The 18,130-nt window shown below is 41.6% G+C and overlaps 2 protein-coding genes and 1 long non-coding RNA gene across 7 annotated transcripts; 2 read left to right on the forward strand and 1 right to left on the reverse strand.

Annotated features, from left to right (window-relative positions):
* Positions 1 to 37: 37 nt before the first annotated feature.
* LOC117900493 lies at positions 38 to 698 on the forward strand. Its single transcript, XR_004649283.1, has 2 exons — positions 38 to 526; positions 598 to 698. It is a non-coding gene; the product is annotated as an uncharacterized LOC117900493 (long non-coding RNA).
* Positions 699 to 1,753: 1,055 nt separating this feature from the next.
* LOC117900489 lies at positions 1,754 to 14,196 on the reverse strand. Of its 2 annotated transcripts, none has more exons than XM_034810876.1 (9): positions 13,193 to 14,196; positions 4,540 to 4,602; positions 4,334 to 4,472; positions 4,158 to 4,272; positions 3,110 to 4,099; positions 2,933 to 3,052; positions 2,410 to 2,867; positions 2,244 to 2,355; positions 1,754 to 2,176 (listed from the first exon to the last, which is right to left on the reverse strand). In XM_034810876.1, the coding sequence occupies exons 1-9, from the start codon at positions 13,275 to 13,277 to the stop codon at positions 2,057 to 2,059; spliced, it is 2,202 nt and encodes a 733-aa protein (XP_034666767.1). In that variant the 5' UTR covers positions 13,278 to 14,196; the 3' UTR covers positions 1,754 to 2,056. The 2 variants fall into 2 exon arrangements, with proteins under 2 accessions (XP_034666767.1, XP_034666768.1); XM_034810877.1 differs by having other exon boundaries at positions 2,252 to 2,355; positions 13,193 to 14,195.
* Positions 14,197 to 15,965: 1,769 nt separating this feature from the next.
* Positions 15,966 to 17,763, forward strand: LOC117900491 (protein grindelwald). Of its 4 annotated transcripts, none has more exons than XM_034810879.1 (3): positions 15,966 to 16,733; positions 17,087 to 17,398; positions 17,476 to 17,763. In XM_034810879.1, exons 1-3 carry the CDS (start codon positions 16,490 to 16,492, stop codon positions 17,652 to 17,654), a joined length of 735 nt encoding a protein of 244 aa, XP_034666770.1. In that variant the 5' UTR covers positions 15,966 to 16,489; the 3' UTR covers positions 17,655 to 17,763. The 4 variants fall into 4 exon arrangements, with proteins under 4 accessions (XP_034666770.1, XP_034666772.1, XP_034666771.1 ...); XM_034810881.1 differs by having other exon boundaries at positions 15,972 to 16,727; XM_034810880.1 differs by having other exon boundaries at positions 15,977 to 16,733; positions 17,087 to 17,392.
* The last annotated feature ends 367 nt before the right edge of the window (positions 17,764 to 18,130 follow it).

Genomic DNA, 18,130 nt, shown 5'->3' on the forward strand with positions numbered 1-18,130 from the left:
GCAGACAACGATGTATGCCTGTACATAAATATGTACATATTTCCCATTACATACTCCATATAATTTTTGTCTCACCATTTTTCTCCGTTTATGTTTTGTCACTAAAATTTATTTAACCACAAAACCAAATAAACCCAAAGAATCCTAAAACCACAAACCAAAAACCCAACAAAAAGGACCAGCACCAAGGACCTTTTTCTCTCTGGCAAATTGAGGTAGTAGGTTGTATAGTAGTACTTCAGATCGTACTATACAATGTGCTAGCTTTCTTTGCTTGACTATAAGCCTCATTTAAACAGCCCCCACCCATAGCCCCCGAACAGCTGCCCTCAGCACCAAATAAAAGTGTGGAATAAAAAATATACAAACTTGAAAATGTACATAAAAAAGTGCCTGCTGTAATGCGAAAAATATTCTTGAAAATTGGCATCGATGCGGATGTCGAACTGCAGTTTCTGATATGATTTGTACGAGTATCTGCATAAACGTCCGAGTATCCAAGTATCCGAGTAGTCCCCGAGTATTGGTATGAGTGACATGTGCAAATGTTTGTATGGCTGATTCCCTGAGACCCTAACTTGTGACTTTTAATACCAGTTTCACAAGTTTTGATCTCCGGTATTGGACGCAAACTTGCTGATGTTATACAAAAAGAAAAGACTAAAAAAGAGACAAGCAAAAACGCAAAAAAAACTGAATGATTACAGAAGAATCTGGGATGTGAGTATGGGTACAAAATTAATAAGACATTCTTATTGGAGGTACATTTTTATTGAAATTGATGCACAAGTACGAGTACGAGTTGCTGGTGGAATTTTTTGTAATTTAATGTTCAGCCCACAGCAAGAAGCAGACTTGGATGGACGGAGATGGCAGTTTACGGACAGGTAACTGAAGGTCTTGTGTAAGTATTTACGAGAAACTGCATTCCTATAAAGGTAAAGCTTTGAGAGAATTATTGCAAACTTTGTGGGTTTTGTATTAATAGTTGTTTAACCCACAGAAAAGAAGACACAGTGTGTCTGGGTGCATGGAAACTGCATGGAAAGAGCTGACAATGGCTAGCTGAATTAATAAATTGGTAGATGAAGCGCGCTTCAACAGTGGAATAACCTACATTTACATATATAAATCTTCTAAGCTAAGAAAAAAACTATTAATTGCTCCAAAGAATGGATGCTGCCAGTCAACATCAATGGCTGAAAATGTGCGAGGATGAACCTCTTAAATATTTATAAGTTTACTCTCTTGTTTTCATTTAAACAAGATTTAAATTCAATTATTTATTCTCGGAAAATTAACTCATTTCATGCCAGTTTTTGTGGTATACCAAATAAGTAAAAAAAATGTATAAATGTTCTACCTTTGCGGAAATTCTATAACCTTAGTCATCGAGAGAGCTCATGTTGAGTTTTTTTTCGACATCAGAGCATGTTGGAATGTTCGATCCTGACTATTCCAAAATTACACTGCCAATTTAGATGATTCAATAGAATATGTATATTTCTAGGCTCCAATTTTAATAGTATGTTACCAAAATCAGTCTTTAGAATTGCAATCTCTATTATGAGCATTTTTTCCTTTTAAAATAATTCTTCCACAACAAATTTCCAATTATATCTAATTGAAATTAAATTTCTATTCATTTATGCTTTAATGTCATACAAAGATCTTTTAAGGCAACATGTCCGATTCAAGTTTCAGTAAATTCCATATAAATTTATTTCCAATTTAAACGATACTCCAAAATGTATACTTAATAACAAAATATTTATTGTATACCCAAAGATGGGCTAATATTCCTTCTGAAACCACACGCACACGTATACATACGTACATATATAAAACAAAATATGATTTTGAATTGGCTTAGCTACGATTTATATAAACTGAATTCTAAGTACTAGAGATACAATGTGAGAAAGATGTGAATAAATTCATGAAAAAACAATCGACTTTGATCTGAACAATTTCATTGTCTAGAGAGTACAAAATGTATTTAGATATACGAGTTATAGATGTGTAGTATTGAATTGGACTTGATTTGATTTGAGTTTTAGGCTTCACTGATGCGTGCACTTGTTGTCCTTGGATTTCTTTTTACGATCTTCACTTGAATTTGATCGTCGCGTACCCTGAATTGGCATGTAAGGCGGCGTGGGACTGGCACTTTGATCTGCAAAAACATCAACAATAAGTATTAATAAATAGTACAAAGAGTTCGCAGTGGTTTGTTTAAATACATATATACCAAAATTGCCGGATTTGGAGTATTTGATGTGTGGCGAAATATCATGATGGCCGCTGTGCAGTGAACTGTCATGGGAACCAGCCTCAGAGCCATAGTGTTCGGAGCTACAGGAGGAATCTATCATAATTATGATCCATTAAAATGTATTGGTAACCTACCGCGTCATGGAATTATTGGCCTGCAGCTGCTGCACAGTTTCCGCTGCCATGTGCAGGGACACGGGCCTCTGTCCAGGCCTACAATTGTCCACTGGCAGTGTGTAGATATCATCCTCGCCACGTGTGTGGGGTATGTTATGCCTTTGCTGTCGCTGCATGGAACTGTGATTGGAGGAGCCACCCTCACGGGTCAAACTCCCATTTGTCAGTGTGCCATTGGGCTGGCGCTGCTCGCGGCTGCTATTGAGGACATCTATGGGATTGGAATAGGCCTCCACATCGATGTCGGCAGTGCTGGAAAGGCAGTCTTGTGGCAACGGCAGCAATGGCCCGCAGTGAGAGTTTGTGCCGCACAGCAGACTGCCATTGGTGGAGGTTCCACTACCGCAGGCAGCTTCTTTTTGTTGATTTTTGCGCAGACGAGCCTTCTCTTTGGCACGCTTGGCTTTGGCTTTCTCCTGATGGAAGATAAGGGTATACATTAGGGTTTATTTTGTATGGTTTGTGTGTTGAGTTGTCTTACCCTCTCCTGCAGCATTTTGGCTAGTTCTTTGTCCTGTGCCTCAATGGCCAGCATGCGATCCCGCTGCTCCTGACGCACACAATCCTTGGATTCAATGGCCTGCAAGCGACGTGCCAGCAACTAAAGGAAGGAACAATTAGAGCTACATTTTGGTTTGTTTATGGTTCTGCACTGTACCTCATCTTTCTGCTCCTGTTTGAGCTTCTTGCTCATCTCTTGTATCTCCTCCATGGGCAGTCCAATCTCGCGCAGACTCGCATAATCGCAGGGATCCACATAGAGCTCGATGTCATCCGCATGCTGTTGCATATGCCGCTCCACTGCCTTGGCATCAGCATTGACAGTGGCCGTGGCATTGGCACCCAGTCCAAAGTTACCCACCAGCTGATCGTATTTCTCTGGTGATAATTTCTGAAATTTGGGTTCAGTTCTTAGCAGATTCTCGTGTGAGGGTGAGCGCAAAGGTGTGGCATCGACAGCATGGAGCGGGACTGGGGCTGGGACTGCAGCTGCAGCTGCCTCCTCCTCGGGTGCTATGATGTTGTAGTTGCGTATGCTGTCGGCAACATCGGCATAGTCCACCAGCTCATCGATGTCAGCCGCCTGCACGGTGGGGTGTGTGGGTGAGTGCTGAGTTATGGATGAAGTGGAGGTGGCAGTGGGTGTGCTGGGTTGTATGTTGGATGATAATGATGTTGTTGATGGCTCATATACATGTCGACGTGCCGGTGTTGATGGATACTGAAAACGTGACTGATGTTGCTGTTGGTTCTGCGACTGCTGCTGCTGTGGCAATGATGTGGTGGCATCACTCACCAACAGCTGATGTTGATTCTGTGCCTGTGCATGTCTACTGGGTGTGGTGCATATTGGTGGTGTTGTTACTGTGGCCACTACCGCTGGCATATCTACAATATTTGGTATAAGCGATAATCCTACATAGTTATCGGTCTGTGAGAAGTGTTGCTGTTGTAGCTTCAATGGTTTCGCCTGCTGCTGCTGTTGACTCTGATATCTAGCCTGCTGTGAGGTGCTGGGCTCTGGATGATGGCCATTGGTCTGCTGCTGTTGCAGGTGTATACTTGCTTTGGCTGGACGCGGCGGTGGACGGTGGCCTTTGTCGCGTGTGGCAGGCGGTGGCACAGGTGGCAGATTAACATAAATTTCCTGCAAAAGCAGCTTTAGTTTTTGATTATTCCTAAGGGTAAGTGTGATCTGTTCTCACCTGCATTTTCTGTGCCATCATCTCGCTTTGTTGCAGCTCCTTTTGCTGCTGTTCCTGCAGATCACGCTCCAGCTTGTCAGCAATTTCTTTGGCCACACGCTTGTCATGCTCCTCTCTGTAAGAAATTAATGGTTATGTTAGTTAGCTATTGCTAGCTATCACCTTTTTGCACTCACTGTTCTGTGAGGCGTCTTCTGTAGGCCTCCACCTGACGCTGTGCCTGCTCCTTCTCCTTGATCTGCTCGTGCAGCGCTGTGGGGAAATCCTCGCGTACCATGCCATTTCTATAGCGATTTCCCTTGTAGAAGTCATTAACTGTGGGGGAAATTATAGCCCAAAGTTAGCCATTTATTTGAGCTCTCTTTAATGGGTTTCTGCTTACTCTCTTGGGACTGCAGCTTGTAGGCCAGGGCGCCGTCCTCACGCACGAGCCACTCCTTGCACACTGCGGAAATGATAGAGAGAAAAAAGAGAAAATAATCTCCGTTGAATCACCTTTAATTACAGTATCTAATGACATGTGCTATCAAATAACCAACCGAATCTAATGAAGCCCCGCAAAAGATCATAAAAAAATCATCTGTAAGACTCTGAGTCTTGCTCCACTTGAAGCGGCACTGCAACACGATGAGTCACGTCCGAGTTGCATTGGGGACAGACCTCCGCTAGGGACAAAGAAATTCCATTGAAGATGTACACAAGTGGACGTTGGGACTGCATTTTGATCGATTTAACCAGCCGTAGAGCTGTAGAGATCTCCCCGCGCTGATAAGCGAAAGCGTGGTAAAAATTGTACACTTAATTGTGTGTGTCTGTCTGTGTGTGTGTAGAATTTTGTTTCGGGTTATTTACGGTTCGAGTTCGAGTTCTGCTGTCTGGCTTACATGTACGATCCCCCCAGCAATTGGCTGCGTTGTCGGGCTTGTCGGTGTCTGTCATTTATCATTTTCATTTACTTGTTGGGGCATCTCTCTTGCTCTTTGTCCCCTCTCTCTTTCTCTCTCTGCTAGTGTCACTCGAAAAGTGTAAGTGTGGCCTGCTGCTGCCTTGTAGTTGGTATTTTGAGTGTGTCTTGTTATCGGATTGATGGGGAAATGGGCTGATATCTAGGCAGAGATCCCTACAATGAAAGTTTCTTTGATTGACAACAGGAAATTTGGTTGTGTTTTGTGGGGCTTAAAGTGTCAGAAGAGGTTCTAAAGTTGCCTCGAGTGTCAGAAGAGGCTTTTCCTTTGGGTTTTAGAATATTTAAATAGGTTTGCTCAGTTGGAAAATTGGAGCAAGGCGATCATCTTTAGGGGGACTCTTTCTCGTTTTCTTGTTCACAGTTTATAGTCCATTTCTTAGACCCAACTTAACATTTCTGCCCCTACGATCTATCATCTTTTTATACACACAACTTCCCCCCGTGAACTTTCCTAAACTTCCCACAATCAAGTGGACTGCATTTTCTTTCTCTCCTCATAATTTTCTTATCTACAAACTCAAATCTCCCCCTTGGGTGCAATCGCTGCCTTTAATTTAAAGGTTCCTTGACTCAAGAAAAAAACTGTCAACTGGCAATTAGTTGAACTCTGACCGTTGAACGCTCTGGCTCGGGGTAGCAATTAGAACATTTCCACTCCAGCTGAATTATGGGTCATGTCAGTCACTCGGGGTCTCTAGCCTCCCACCGACTAATGCAATTTAGTGGCGATTTCACTTAATTAACTGCAATTTGAACTGCAGCAAAGCCAGCGTGGAATTACTGCAAAACCAGAAGCACAGAAAATACACAGCAAAGGCTGAGGCGTCGAACTGGCAGACATAATCAATTTAGTTGTTTGATTTCCGACTGCACATAAACACAGATATACTCACACATAAATAAACATAAACATATGCGAGTGCGAGTACCCCAAAGAGGATTCTCTCTCTTTATGTGCACGGGCATGCCAGAAAAGAAACAACAAAAATTGTATCTTGTGCCGGTGCATAAACTGAAACACAAAGTATCTTTTTTTTTGCTTATTCTGCTCGCCGTGGTGCTGAGTGGTTCGGCCTGATTGCTCAGCTCAGGTTGCTCTACCTCTGTCTACTGCCACTCCCTCTTCTCTTAACACTGTCTATACCCTAGACCGGGGTGTATGGTAATTTTAGACAGTAGTTTGCATTGAATCTGTTATGCAGACAGGCATTTACGACAACAAATCAATCAATGGGCTAAGGCTTGCCAGCCTGTCTAGTGACTGGGATTATGGCTGCTTTGATGTATTGATATGCAATTGAAATTTGCCAGAGATTGTTCTTTGAGCTGTGGAAAGTGTATAAAACAGAACCATAAAGGTTTGTCATATACTTTTTATTAGAACAATCGAACTTTAAAAATGTTTTGAGGTAGTGCCAAAATAATTATTTGTTTTATATGTCATAATATAAAAATATAATCTGCATACTACCATATAACTCTTGGTCTCCTTACAAATACCTAGAAAATCCTATTTCCTTTTTAATTGAAGTCTTTATATCTCTAGCTGTCATTGGCATAGTAAAACTCGGCCTTAAATCAAGTCTTGTTTGTCCAGCTGAAGCCAGTAAATCACGCAGAATTGTTCTCGTAAAATATGCATTATTTTACTCAAAATTACCATAGCAAAAGCCCACTAAAATCTGCTTACCACATAGTACATGTTTTGAGTTTCCACCATACAAACAAAGGGTCGTAAATCACGTTTTTAAGAAACAAAACTTTATGGTTTATTTTGTAGTGGAATAATTTGAAAAATGTCAAATGTCAGCTAAGTGAAGATCGGCTGACTATAAGATAAAACGGATAAGAGAAGGATAGGTAGAAAAGGGCAGTTCCGGTTTTAAAATTGTTAGAAAATTTCAGTCAACTCTATGAGCAATGATCGCTGTGCAAAAATTCTTTAAATCACACCCGGAATATGCTACTTGAAGCCAATTCTTATTTCTTCAAGCTTCTACCGTCTTCTTATCTACATTCCAATGGTTTCACTCTCTCGAATACATCCCAAAACCCAGGGAGCCAATGTTTATGTTTGCGTTTCGAGAGTACCAAATGCTTCGGCTGGCAAAAAGCTAACCCCTGCCCCCTCCCTCGTGTTGTGTTGAACGAGAACTGTGCTTTCAGCAATATTGCTTACAAAGTCTTGTACGAGTACCATACGAGACATACTCGTACACGTGAGCGCATGTGTGAGTGTAAGTTTCTTGTTGTTCTTTCGTCTCTCTCTTTGTGCGCTTTTGCGTTATAATGCTCCCCCCCCACCAACCCCCTCACGACAAAGCGCAGCTTTTTATTATGCACAACGGGCAACAGGCAAAAGCAAAAAACACAGCTGGAGGGGGGGAACAAAAAAACAAAGAAAATTTGTGTTGAAATTGACTTACTGTACTGCCCGCCCGTTAAATATTGCTTCGCTTTGCGCTTTATGTTTTGTCTGGAAATGGAAATGGGTAGAGGAAATGGTCGTCGGGGTCGCAGCAGCAGCAGCAGCAGCAGCAGCAGTAAAAACAAATTGTGTTGCAAATTGCAGTGACGAGGAAAATTATGGTTCTTTATGTCATTCGAATCGGAATAACTACAATTTCGGAATTCTTTCGATTTCCTGTTCACCAAAGCCAACTCCTTCTCATTGAGAATTCTCGACCAGACTACCGTGACAGCTGATTTATTCGTATAATATATACCAGCCCCCGGAACGGGTTTTGGCCAAAAAAAAAGAACAGTTAACCTTTGCACAACCCACAAAATTCTCACTACAATGGAGCGGGGCGGACTGTGTGTCGAGCGGTGCAATGTGGGTCACCAAAAAAGTATTTTATTGACTTGACCAAAACAAAAAGCGATCTGGGAACGGGTTAGTAAGTCAGCAAAGCCCTCACTCAGTCTGTCAGTCAGTGCATGCGTCACTGGGTTTTGGCTTTCCAAGAATTTCGACAATGTTGTGGGCTCTGATCAGGTGGCAGGGGAGAAGTCAGCTGTGCGCGAAGGCTGATCGAAAGTTTTTGGTAGAGATTCTTTTGTACAATTGCCATAAAAGGTATGAATTTGCTCGTAAAAAATAAGCTCCGTATTCTTTATAAATTTAAGCTGAAAATTTGGTATAGGATCTTGTTATGTGTAGGAAGAGGCGCTCTTCTATAGGAAGAGCTTGTTTATAAGCTTCTTCCATGAATATGTAACATAAAACTCAAAGGAATTTGCTCAAAAAAATGTAGAAATATTCTGTTGCACCATGGGAAGAAATCTTTGCAAGGAATTCCCTTGCAATGGCTTCTTGGAAAATGTAATTTGATGTGTCGGGCATTTTTTCTACAATATACAACCAAAATACCTATGCAAAATGCACAAAATAATCATAAATTGGAATTCTTCTACTGGATTTCTACAGATAGAAGATTACTCTTGAGAAACCATAACCAATCTTCCCTTAAATGAAAAGCAATCGCCTATAGCGCCTCCCCATGACCATTCTTCAATTGATTTTAAATCAATTTATAGCCCTGAACAATTGATTGGCAATGGCTGCCCATCAATTGGGATAAACTTTAATGTAGTGCAACCTCAACAAATGCTGCGCTGCCATTCATTCAATTAACCTTGCTGGGCATTCGATTACAGTTCAGAGAGTCCACAGGCCAAGAGCCTCCGAGAGCCGAGAGTTCTGCCCAGCCATCAAGTCGAGTGACTTGGCCCTTTGGCACTTGCCCGGCTTCTCGACAATACTTTTCCACACCTCTCTCTCTCTCTCTCTCCTCTTTCACTCTGGCTGAATCTCTTTCACATTTCTCTCTGATTCTCACTGTGTACACTGAAGCACCCGCAACTGCCAAGTTCACATTTCTGTCCATGCATGAATGGCTCTCTGATCGCGTGAAGAGTTACACAACCCCAAAATGGAAATGGATATGGATGTGGATGTGGATATGGCGATATGGAGATGTGCATTGCATATGCATAAAATCTGAACAAAAAGGAGGAAAAAAACTATAAACAAGTGTGGAAAAGCCAAAATTAGAAAGCAGTTTGACGGGAAAATTTACGATAGCCAGGAAAAAAAATATGTATCGTGTGTAAGTGTGTGCGAGTGTAGAGGAAAAATGTTGTTGACGCTTGCATTGATTAGCGACGAGTGCAACAGAGGCAGGCTACTGCAACAGGAGAGAAATAGGAGCTGTAAAGAGTCGAAGCTGGAGATACTCTAAAGGGTACAATGGATGAAAAATGGATCACCAAAATTATAAGATTTTGATACGATTTTGTCACTGAATGGAGGTGTTTGAATATCTTCATTAAAAATGATGTTTTCCCCTACCAATAATGATATTTCACTGATCTGAAAGCCTACTACGGCATGATCTTATGATCCGATCTTATTGTTCCCCAAATACAAACTGCGTGGGACTTAAAGTTCAAAGGATCTTCCATGTATTATGGAACTACTTATCATATGTATATGTAAGCATACAGACTTATGAGGCTACAACCCTTGGTAATATCTACATCTAATTTACAGGCCTAATTATGCTACCTTTTATGCGTTCCCAACATCTGCTCATAATCATAATACCCTTTTGCCAGAGCATAACAATGAAGACGCGGCGCCGAAAGTGGAAAAACCTGACTCAAGGATGTTGAACATGCCACTGGCAGGCAGAGCAAAAGCAAACGATGGCATGGCATGGCCCGGTATGGGATGGGATAGGATAGGATGATGGCGACCAGAAATGTGGCCCGGCAACGCCAACAATGTTGACTATTTGAATGTTGCATCTGACAGATACAGATGCACCACGAGAGTGTGTGTGTTTGTGTTGGTAATATTTATATAGCCAGCCTTACATTGACCTTAGCCATGCCCCAACATGATGATGAGCGGAGGCTGATGATCGTGATTATGATGAGGCGCAAGTATTCCATTCAAATGAACTCAAGAGTTAAGCCAAAGTTCAGGTTCGGGTATCGGTTTTCATTGATTGATTGAATGGCCCACTCAACAGGCAACAAAAAACAAAAAATAGAGGGAAGCTTATGAATGCCACAGACATTCAGACATTCGTTATGGCCACAAGAGAATAGCCAATAATTGTCTGTTTTTCGAGTGTGGCTGTAACAGAAAATTAGCTTAATTTTTCAGAGCTATGGCAAATACGAGTATCTCAAGCGTTTACTCCAAAAAACAAAACAAAATAGAAACAAATACAAATACGAGTAGGAATTGTGCTAGACGACGACTGTGACAAGCTTTCTCTTGTTTTGATGGGGAGGAAGTCTGCCTATTAAGGTGCTGGATAATTGTGTGTTATTCTTTTTTTGCAGAATTTACTCTATAATTTGGCGGCAAATACGGCACTTACATTTGCGGTTGTGTGTTTTTATTTGCACAGGAAAATATATGCTAATGTTTGTTGTGTACTTTGCTTAAACAATTATTGACTAATTCAATGTTTATGTAGAATTTAAGACAATTATATTGACAACTATTTTTATTGAATTTCTAAGAGTTTAACAAATAATTTATCCTGCTAAAAGTCTCTCTAAACTTCACCTCCATGTCTATGCAAATATTTTTTGCACATCATCCATGCCGTATTAAGTGCCACAGCTGGCACTCTCCAACACTCATCTCCCCCATGAATCTACATTATTTTTTGGCATCTTTAAAAGCTGTTTTATAGGCCACAGCAAGTCATGACAAAGCAGCCACAGAAAGTGTTTCAGGAAGGCGGAGAGCCATGGGGCAACGGGCAACGGGCCCCGGGTTTCCTTTAAGTGCTATCCACCATAGAAATGTTGAGAGCCAAATCCAAATGGAGGAGACCTCTTTCCTGGCACTTGCACATCCTGTCATCGTTGCAGTGGCAAGTGAATCATTCTTGGCATGCAGTCCCAGTAGCAGCAAAAAAATACAACAAAAAAACTGTAGAAAAGAGAGAAATAAACTGCATTCAGGCATCGAGACCCGGCAGCTCGTCATGCAACTGCTGCTGCTGTGGCTGTTGCAAAAGATCTCTCTCTCCCTCACTCTGTTCCCCACTAGCAGCCCTCTACACTTGTCAGTCATGGCAAAAAACCAGAAGGAGCGATAGAGGAGAGTTTGCAGACTAAGGGATACCTGGTGGTACGGTTTGTGAGCCAGGGAAAGGGTGCAGAAAGGGGCAATTGTTAATTTCAATTATTTTTCATTAATATACAAATATGTACAGATGGTTTTGGAGGATATTTAATCTCTACAGAGGCACATCATATATTTTCTGAAGATTTCTTGAAGTAAATTTCAATGTGAAGACAAGCCTTTATCCATCAGAAATTTCTAATTAAGATGCCTCCAGCTTTTATAGTTATTTTAAGATAAAACACAGCATACCCCTTATTCCCTCCTTTCCTGGGGTATCAAAAGAGGCCAGCAAGCAGTTAAGTTTTGTGTTTGAGTCGGGAGGCCTGCCCTGCACTGCCTGCCTGCCTGATGGCTATTCCAAAACCGAGGGGCTGCCTGCTTGCCGCCTTTGTGGGGGTCTTTTGTCATGCGTGCTTGGGCGCAAATGAAGCGGCGGCAATCCCCTCTACCCCATTCCCCTCTACACAGCGTCAGCTGTTGCCCATTGCACGCGCTGTTCAGTGCTGTTTGCTGCAAGTATCTTAAAGATACAAATACCTTGCCTTGCTTTGCTATGCTCCGATCCGCTTTGCGGCATTCTGGCTGCCTTCTGCCATGCCTGCCTTTTGCATGTCTAGTCATTAAATGGAAAGTGCTGGCGGCAATCTGTATTTTTTTTGCACCTCAAAACAACCAAACTTACAGCAGATATATTTTCCCTTTCTGTTGGGGGATCTTGTTGCTCTTTCCCCCATTTTACCGCTCTTTCTCCTCTCACTCTGTCGCTCTCAATGTAAACTATATAACAGCTCGGCATTTGTTTATTTTTCAACTGAAATTTCTTCTTCAGAGCCCTGTCCGCTCTCGGTCTTCGGGTCTTTGGTCTTCGGTCGTTGGTCTGTGGTTTCCTCAGATGTTTATGCTGCTGCTGACTGGCAGTCTTTGTTTCTGTTTATCGTCTCATGAAGACTTTCAAAACCAAATTCGAGTCGGAAGCCCCCCAAAAAGGGTAGCAGCAAGACACGGCAACCTTTCTTGTGACTCTCGAGAAAGTTTTTTCCATCTGTTTCGCTGGCTGTTGTGTTTTTCATTTTCATTAACATAATACACAAATATTGTGTCGCTGGAGATTTGCACACAAGCTCCAGGGGCATTTCGTAAATCTCAATCAAATTAAGGGGCTTATTCAATATTAGGAAGGGGTTTGGGTTTTCATGCTGCAACCATTTTTCATATGCAAATCGGGGGAATACACTGAGATTACATCAGAATAGAGCGGGGAAATGTTGTAATAAAAGTAAATCAAAGAGGATTTAAAACCTCTAAAAAATAGTAGAATATTAGATGATTATACGACGAAAAGTTTAGCAGTTTCAGTCACAAATGAGTCGGCAAAAACGTGTTCTAATTCTTTCGTTACATACAATAATAACTAATAATCTCGTCCCCGCACATTAACATTAATTATACCACATCACACATAGGGGAATTATTGTGGCAAAATATCATAGGAATAACTTTGAATATTCATTCATTAATGTGTTGACGGAACGTGCTCCAGAGCACTTTGTTTACAACTGAATCATCATGAATAGCATTCAATATTGTGGCGGCGGTTTATTTGAGCTTGAACACGAGTGTCGACTGTCGGAGGAATAGTTCCGGGAACTCTTTTTGTTTGTTTTGGCTGCTATCAAAGGGGAAGGTTGAAGCAGACAGAGTGAAAAGGGCATGCTGGAAGAGCTGAAATTAATCATTTTCAGATCTGTTTCCTCCACTCGAACTCGAACGCGAATCAATTCCCCAATTATGTATCTAAGAACCCTCGGCTGGAAATTGTTCATGTTCAACCAATTTGGTATTGGGTTTCGGTGGTGCTTGTTCTGCGCGCCCCTCTTACCCCTGTTTGGCCAATTTTAGACCCATGCTTACCCTCATTAACATGTCCTGATCGTGGCAGGGATTCCTTAGTGGCAGGAGGCGGTGCGGCTGCTGTTGTGGTTGTAAAATTATTCATCTCTCTCTCGGCGTTGTCGTTGTTTTTGTTGGTCTTTCTCTCTCTTCCTCGCTCTCTCTGTTTGCTTTTGAACAAGCGAAATTCTCTCTCGATCTACGACTGTTTCTCTATCGCAGCATTCAATCTCTAACTGTGGAGATCCAGTCTTTTCTCCTCTATATTTCTCCCTGGCAATTTCAACATTCAATTATCTTTATTTCTGTATATTTAGTTTCTCTTTTACTCCGTTTCTGCTTCTCTTTTTGGCCTTCACTTTAATTTCACAATTTCCAAATGTTGTTCTCTCGCTCCTCTAAATAATTATCTACATATTTCAACATACAATTCTCTATGCTGCACACTCAATTCTCATTCTCTCTCTTCTCCTCTCTGTATCCCGTTTCTGCTCTTAAACAGGTGTTTAATTTATGAGCTCAAGGACGGACAAATTCCTGCCTCTGCTCTCTTGTTGCTGTTTTGTTGCAGCCGCGCCTTCCTTTCCTTCCACTCGAGTGGATTGTCAATATTTCACGTATTTGTGGTTTGTTTCTTCTACGCTTTACTGTTTCATTAAATGTATGAAATTAATTTGCCTGAGCTGCAGTTATTTCACTTTCACACTTCCACACACTCCACACGGGGGAAAAACAATTTTCATCAACAATATTTTTATGAACAACACACGAGAAACGACACGCGCGCAATCCGCATCCAAGCGGCAGCTGCAATTTCAATTTTTTGTATCTGATGGAACAGAACGACGCACTCGAAGATACGCTTCGGACTCAATCGACGGAGACCGGCGGCGGCAGCGACAGCGGCTCTGTCTCTGGTTTTGGGGCTGATCAAAACGCGTCCAACATTCAACTCATTCAACAGCGAAAGCCGCTCAACAAATGCTCGAAAGTGCGGACCACTCTTGGTTGTATCTGATGGATGGATGGATGGCGGGGCTAAACAACAATAATATTTCCATGTATTTCCATGGCATAACTTTATTAGGTGGGGTCCATTGGGTGCACTATTTTGTGGAACAGATTTTTCATTACTTTGAATTCTTGTGTCCTTCGAAGTGCTGGAAGATTTTATTTATTTTTCATATAGTTATTTATTGTAGTAAATGGTTTAATATCTCCAGGCCCACCTCGCGTTGTTGGTCATAACATACCCTGCTGGCCGTACCTTATTTAGCGATACCCTGAATACTTAGGAACGAAACGGAACGGAACTGCAACTGGAATGGGATACAAATTGTATCCAAGGCGGAATGCAATGGAAATGAACATAAATGCATAGAGAGAAAGAGAGATGGAGAGAAATATTGTGTCAGTCAGAGCGAGAGAGAGTAGCTGAGAGAATAAAAAAAACAAGAGCGAGAGAGCGCGGGACTGGAATTTGTTGCTTGGAGGCAAAAAGTGCTGCCAATCATTTGTAGCCGTTTAAATTTGATAAAATTTTTACGGAAAATTCGTTTTCTCCATTTTAAAACTTTCTTGTATTTTTAAAAGTTTTTTTTTTACATTTTCCTTGTGGGTCGTCTTGCGTTATTTAATTTCTAAGCATTTATGCTACAATTTTCATGGGTCGCAATGGGACAGTCGAGACACCAACACTTAGCAAAGTTTCGCACCACAGACATTAGTGCCGCTCAAAACTGGTTTTTAAACAAATTTTAATTTGAAAGAGTCAACAATAATATTGCTCGTTGGAATTTGTTCGCACTGAGATAAATTACTACAAAATATAGATGTTTTTTCAGCATTCAAATGCCTACATTTTAAAATTCCACACGCACTGGATATCTTTTAGGATTGACGATATCGATGATATTAAGTTCAAGATTAGTTTTCAGAGTTTTTTCCTATCATGCATGCATTTTTTTTTAAATTCATTTTACAATGATCAGGCAATGTTCATTTAACTTCTGATGGATTTTTGATATAGGAGCTATAATTTTCACATAAATCTGATAAACATTCGATCCATTTACTTTCCTCAGTGCATCTATATTCTCAATGTTGTTGCAATTGTTGCTGTCTGACATCAAGTGTTTATATTTATAATTCATATTTACACGACTTTTCAACAGCTTGTACGTGTTGCCAGGCCCCAAAGTTAAGGTTCTAAATGGCATAGAGCTGTATGTGGCTTTTTTTGTTTAATGATTCTATGGACAGGCATGTTATGTTGGTAATTTGATAGATTTTCATAAATAAAAGATGTGAGCCCGTCTGTCTGATAAGCTGGTAGGTAAATAAGCAAAAATACTCCCTCTACAGTGAGTAGAGTGAGTGACATTCAGTCTTCATTTAGTGCCCAAACCAAACGCTTCACTCCTCCAATTTCTCGCTGATCCAAACCCTTAATAAGGGAAATACTTGAAAGCCGGGCTCAAAGTATGCGCCTGACTCCAAAGGCAAACTGTGTGTTTGTTTTAACTCGAAACAGAAATCAAAACACACAGATACGCACCCATACAGGCTTAGAGCCCTGGGCCCATATCGGTTACCTGCTGGCCACAGACTCTGAGATACTAGATACACTCTGAGGCAAATGGCATGACGTGCACACACACAGACACACACAGCTACACACATCGAAGTGAGAAAAGGTAAACAAGAGTCAAGTCAATGCGTACACACTCCATGCATTTGTATGGGTAGACTCTGAGTATCTTGGCAACACTCCAAGCGAACGATCGGCATTTTGTGGCCAGTAACGAGTTGAGTGTGGCTCAAACGAGTCGAACAAAACGGATAACAAAAAAAAAACGCGTTTGAAAAGTGCAAGAATTGTAGAAAGTTAACAAACAAAACAATTTGATAAATAAATAAAAAGTGCAACCACAGAAAGTGTGAAAAATGTGTTCAAACTGCTGGAAAAGCTGATGAAAAATCGACTGAAAGTTGGCCAAGATAAAACTCGTTTGCACAAACGCACACACAGATACGCAGAAACGCACACCAATGCAGCAAGAGACTTACGTTGGGAGTCTGAAAGCCAATACAAAACAATTAAAATAAAAGAAGTTAAGTCAGTCGGCGTCGGCGTCCTATGAATCATCCGTCGAGAAAATAACTTCGAGCAGAGTGAAGCTCATCCCCGCCCCCACCCAGTTATGTAAGCTGAAGCGAACAACAGAAGCGGAAATAACGGAAACAGCAACAAATATTTGTGTACAACAATCACCCACTCAGCTAATCAATCAATCAATCAAAGCGAAACCGTTGCACATGTCTGGCAAGGAAATGCGTCCATTGTCGCTCTCCATAGGCGCCTCATTGCTGCCCAGCTTCTCGCTGGTCACAGCCTCACAGGATGGCGGAATGCACAAGGATTGCCATGGCAAGATCTGCAATCCCGTGGAGGAATACTGCTCGGTGTTTAGCGAGGCCTGCGACTCGTGTGCCACAATTTGTGATGCCAAATCTCACAACTACCAAGCGGACACATGCGCCAAGGAGTGTTCAGGCAAGTGGAACCCTAAAAAACATTGCCCCATTGCCTTTGCCTCATTTTTGCCATAAAGTTAGTCAATAACTAGCTGCAGTTTGGGGTTTTCCAGTTGGCTAATGAAGGTTCAATTGTTTGTAATTAATGTGCCTTGGTTCAAGTGATTAGCTCATCGCTGATGAGTATCTTCCATCAAGTTTTTAGTAGCTGGGAGTTTGCGGGCATTGTTAGCAAATCTTTGTGCTGTGTGTACAGGTTATTGTAGGGCCATAAAGCAACCGGCTAAGTCCAAAGTAAACTGCAACCAATCTCTCCATAGATAACCAATCTTCCATGAGTTGTCGCTTTCTGATTCATAATTCAACGTATATCCACAGCCTACAACAGATACGAACCCCTTAAGGCGGAAATTCATAATATACAGAGCAACCAGCAATTGATTTTGATCCTGCTGAGCATACTCCTCATCCTCATAGCCATCCGTTATGCCTACAAGGGTCTACGCTGGCTGCTGCGCAAGCGATGTGTCCAGCAGATGCTGCAGCGTTATCAGACCAAGTCCTATCCACATGCAGGGACGGCTAATGGCAAGGATCTCAATGCCACGACCATCCAGAATCTCAGTGCCATTCGTCATGGCAGCGACATTGAGCGGGCGCCGTCACAGATCTACAGTGTGGCCGGTAAGTGTAAGGATCTACCTGACATTCCCAGAAGCATGCGACATGCACTTCATTGATGTTTATTTATTGTTTGTGATTTACAGGCGCTGCCGAGGGTTCCGTGCTGACACTGACGACGCCAGTGAGCACTCGCTACCCGGCCGAAAATAGCACCACGCCGACTACGGTGGTGACTGAAATTGGTTATGGATATGATAATCAGGCCATGGTTGTGACGCCGGTTTCCGAGAAGCCAACAACTGCCACAACGGGCGCTTTCTAGACTCCTTCCCTACGACAGACAAGCGAGCGCAGAATGTGCATCACATTGAAACTAGTGATATTTTGTAGTTAATTAAGCAAAAAGTCTTCGAATGATATTGAAAATACAGCAACACAATAGTTAGTTATAGCTTTAACCTTACTTGTACAGTTTAAATACAGATGTACTTATGTTTTCTAATTTTGGTTGATTTTTGTACTATAATTCTAATTTGGCGCAGATGCTGCTTATCGATAGGTAATAAGTGGCTCGTGTTTGCGTTTTGACCCCGGAACTTGTATCGAAACTGCAATCGGAACTTAATTGTGAGCTACAGCTGATCTCCTGAACGCCGCTGGTTCCATAATCGGAACTTGTTTTGATTTTCAAAATCATATAAAAAGGTTAAAACATGTTATTATTAGCGATTAAGCGCAGCTTTGAAAACATCATTTAAATATTATGGAGTATACAAAGGCACATAACATACCATATCG

This window comes from Drosophila subobscura, chromosome U (genome assembly GCF_008121235.1).
Source record: "Drosophila subobscura isolate 14011-0131.10 chromosome U, UCBerk_Dsub_1.0, whole genome shotgun sequence".
Lineage (NCBI taxonomy): Eukaryota > Metazoa > Arthropoda > Insecta > Diptera > Drosophilidae > Drosophila > Drosophila subobscura.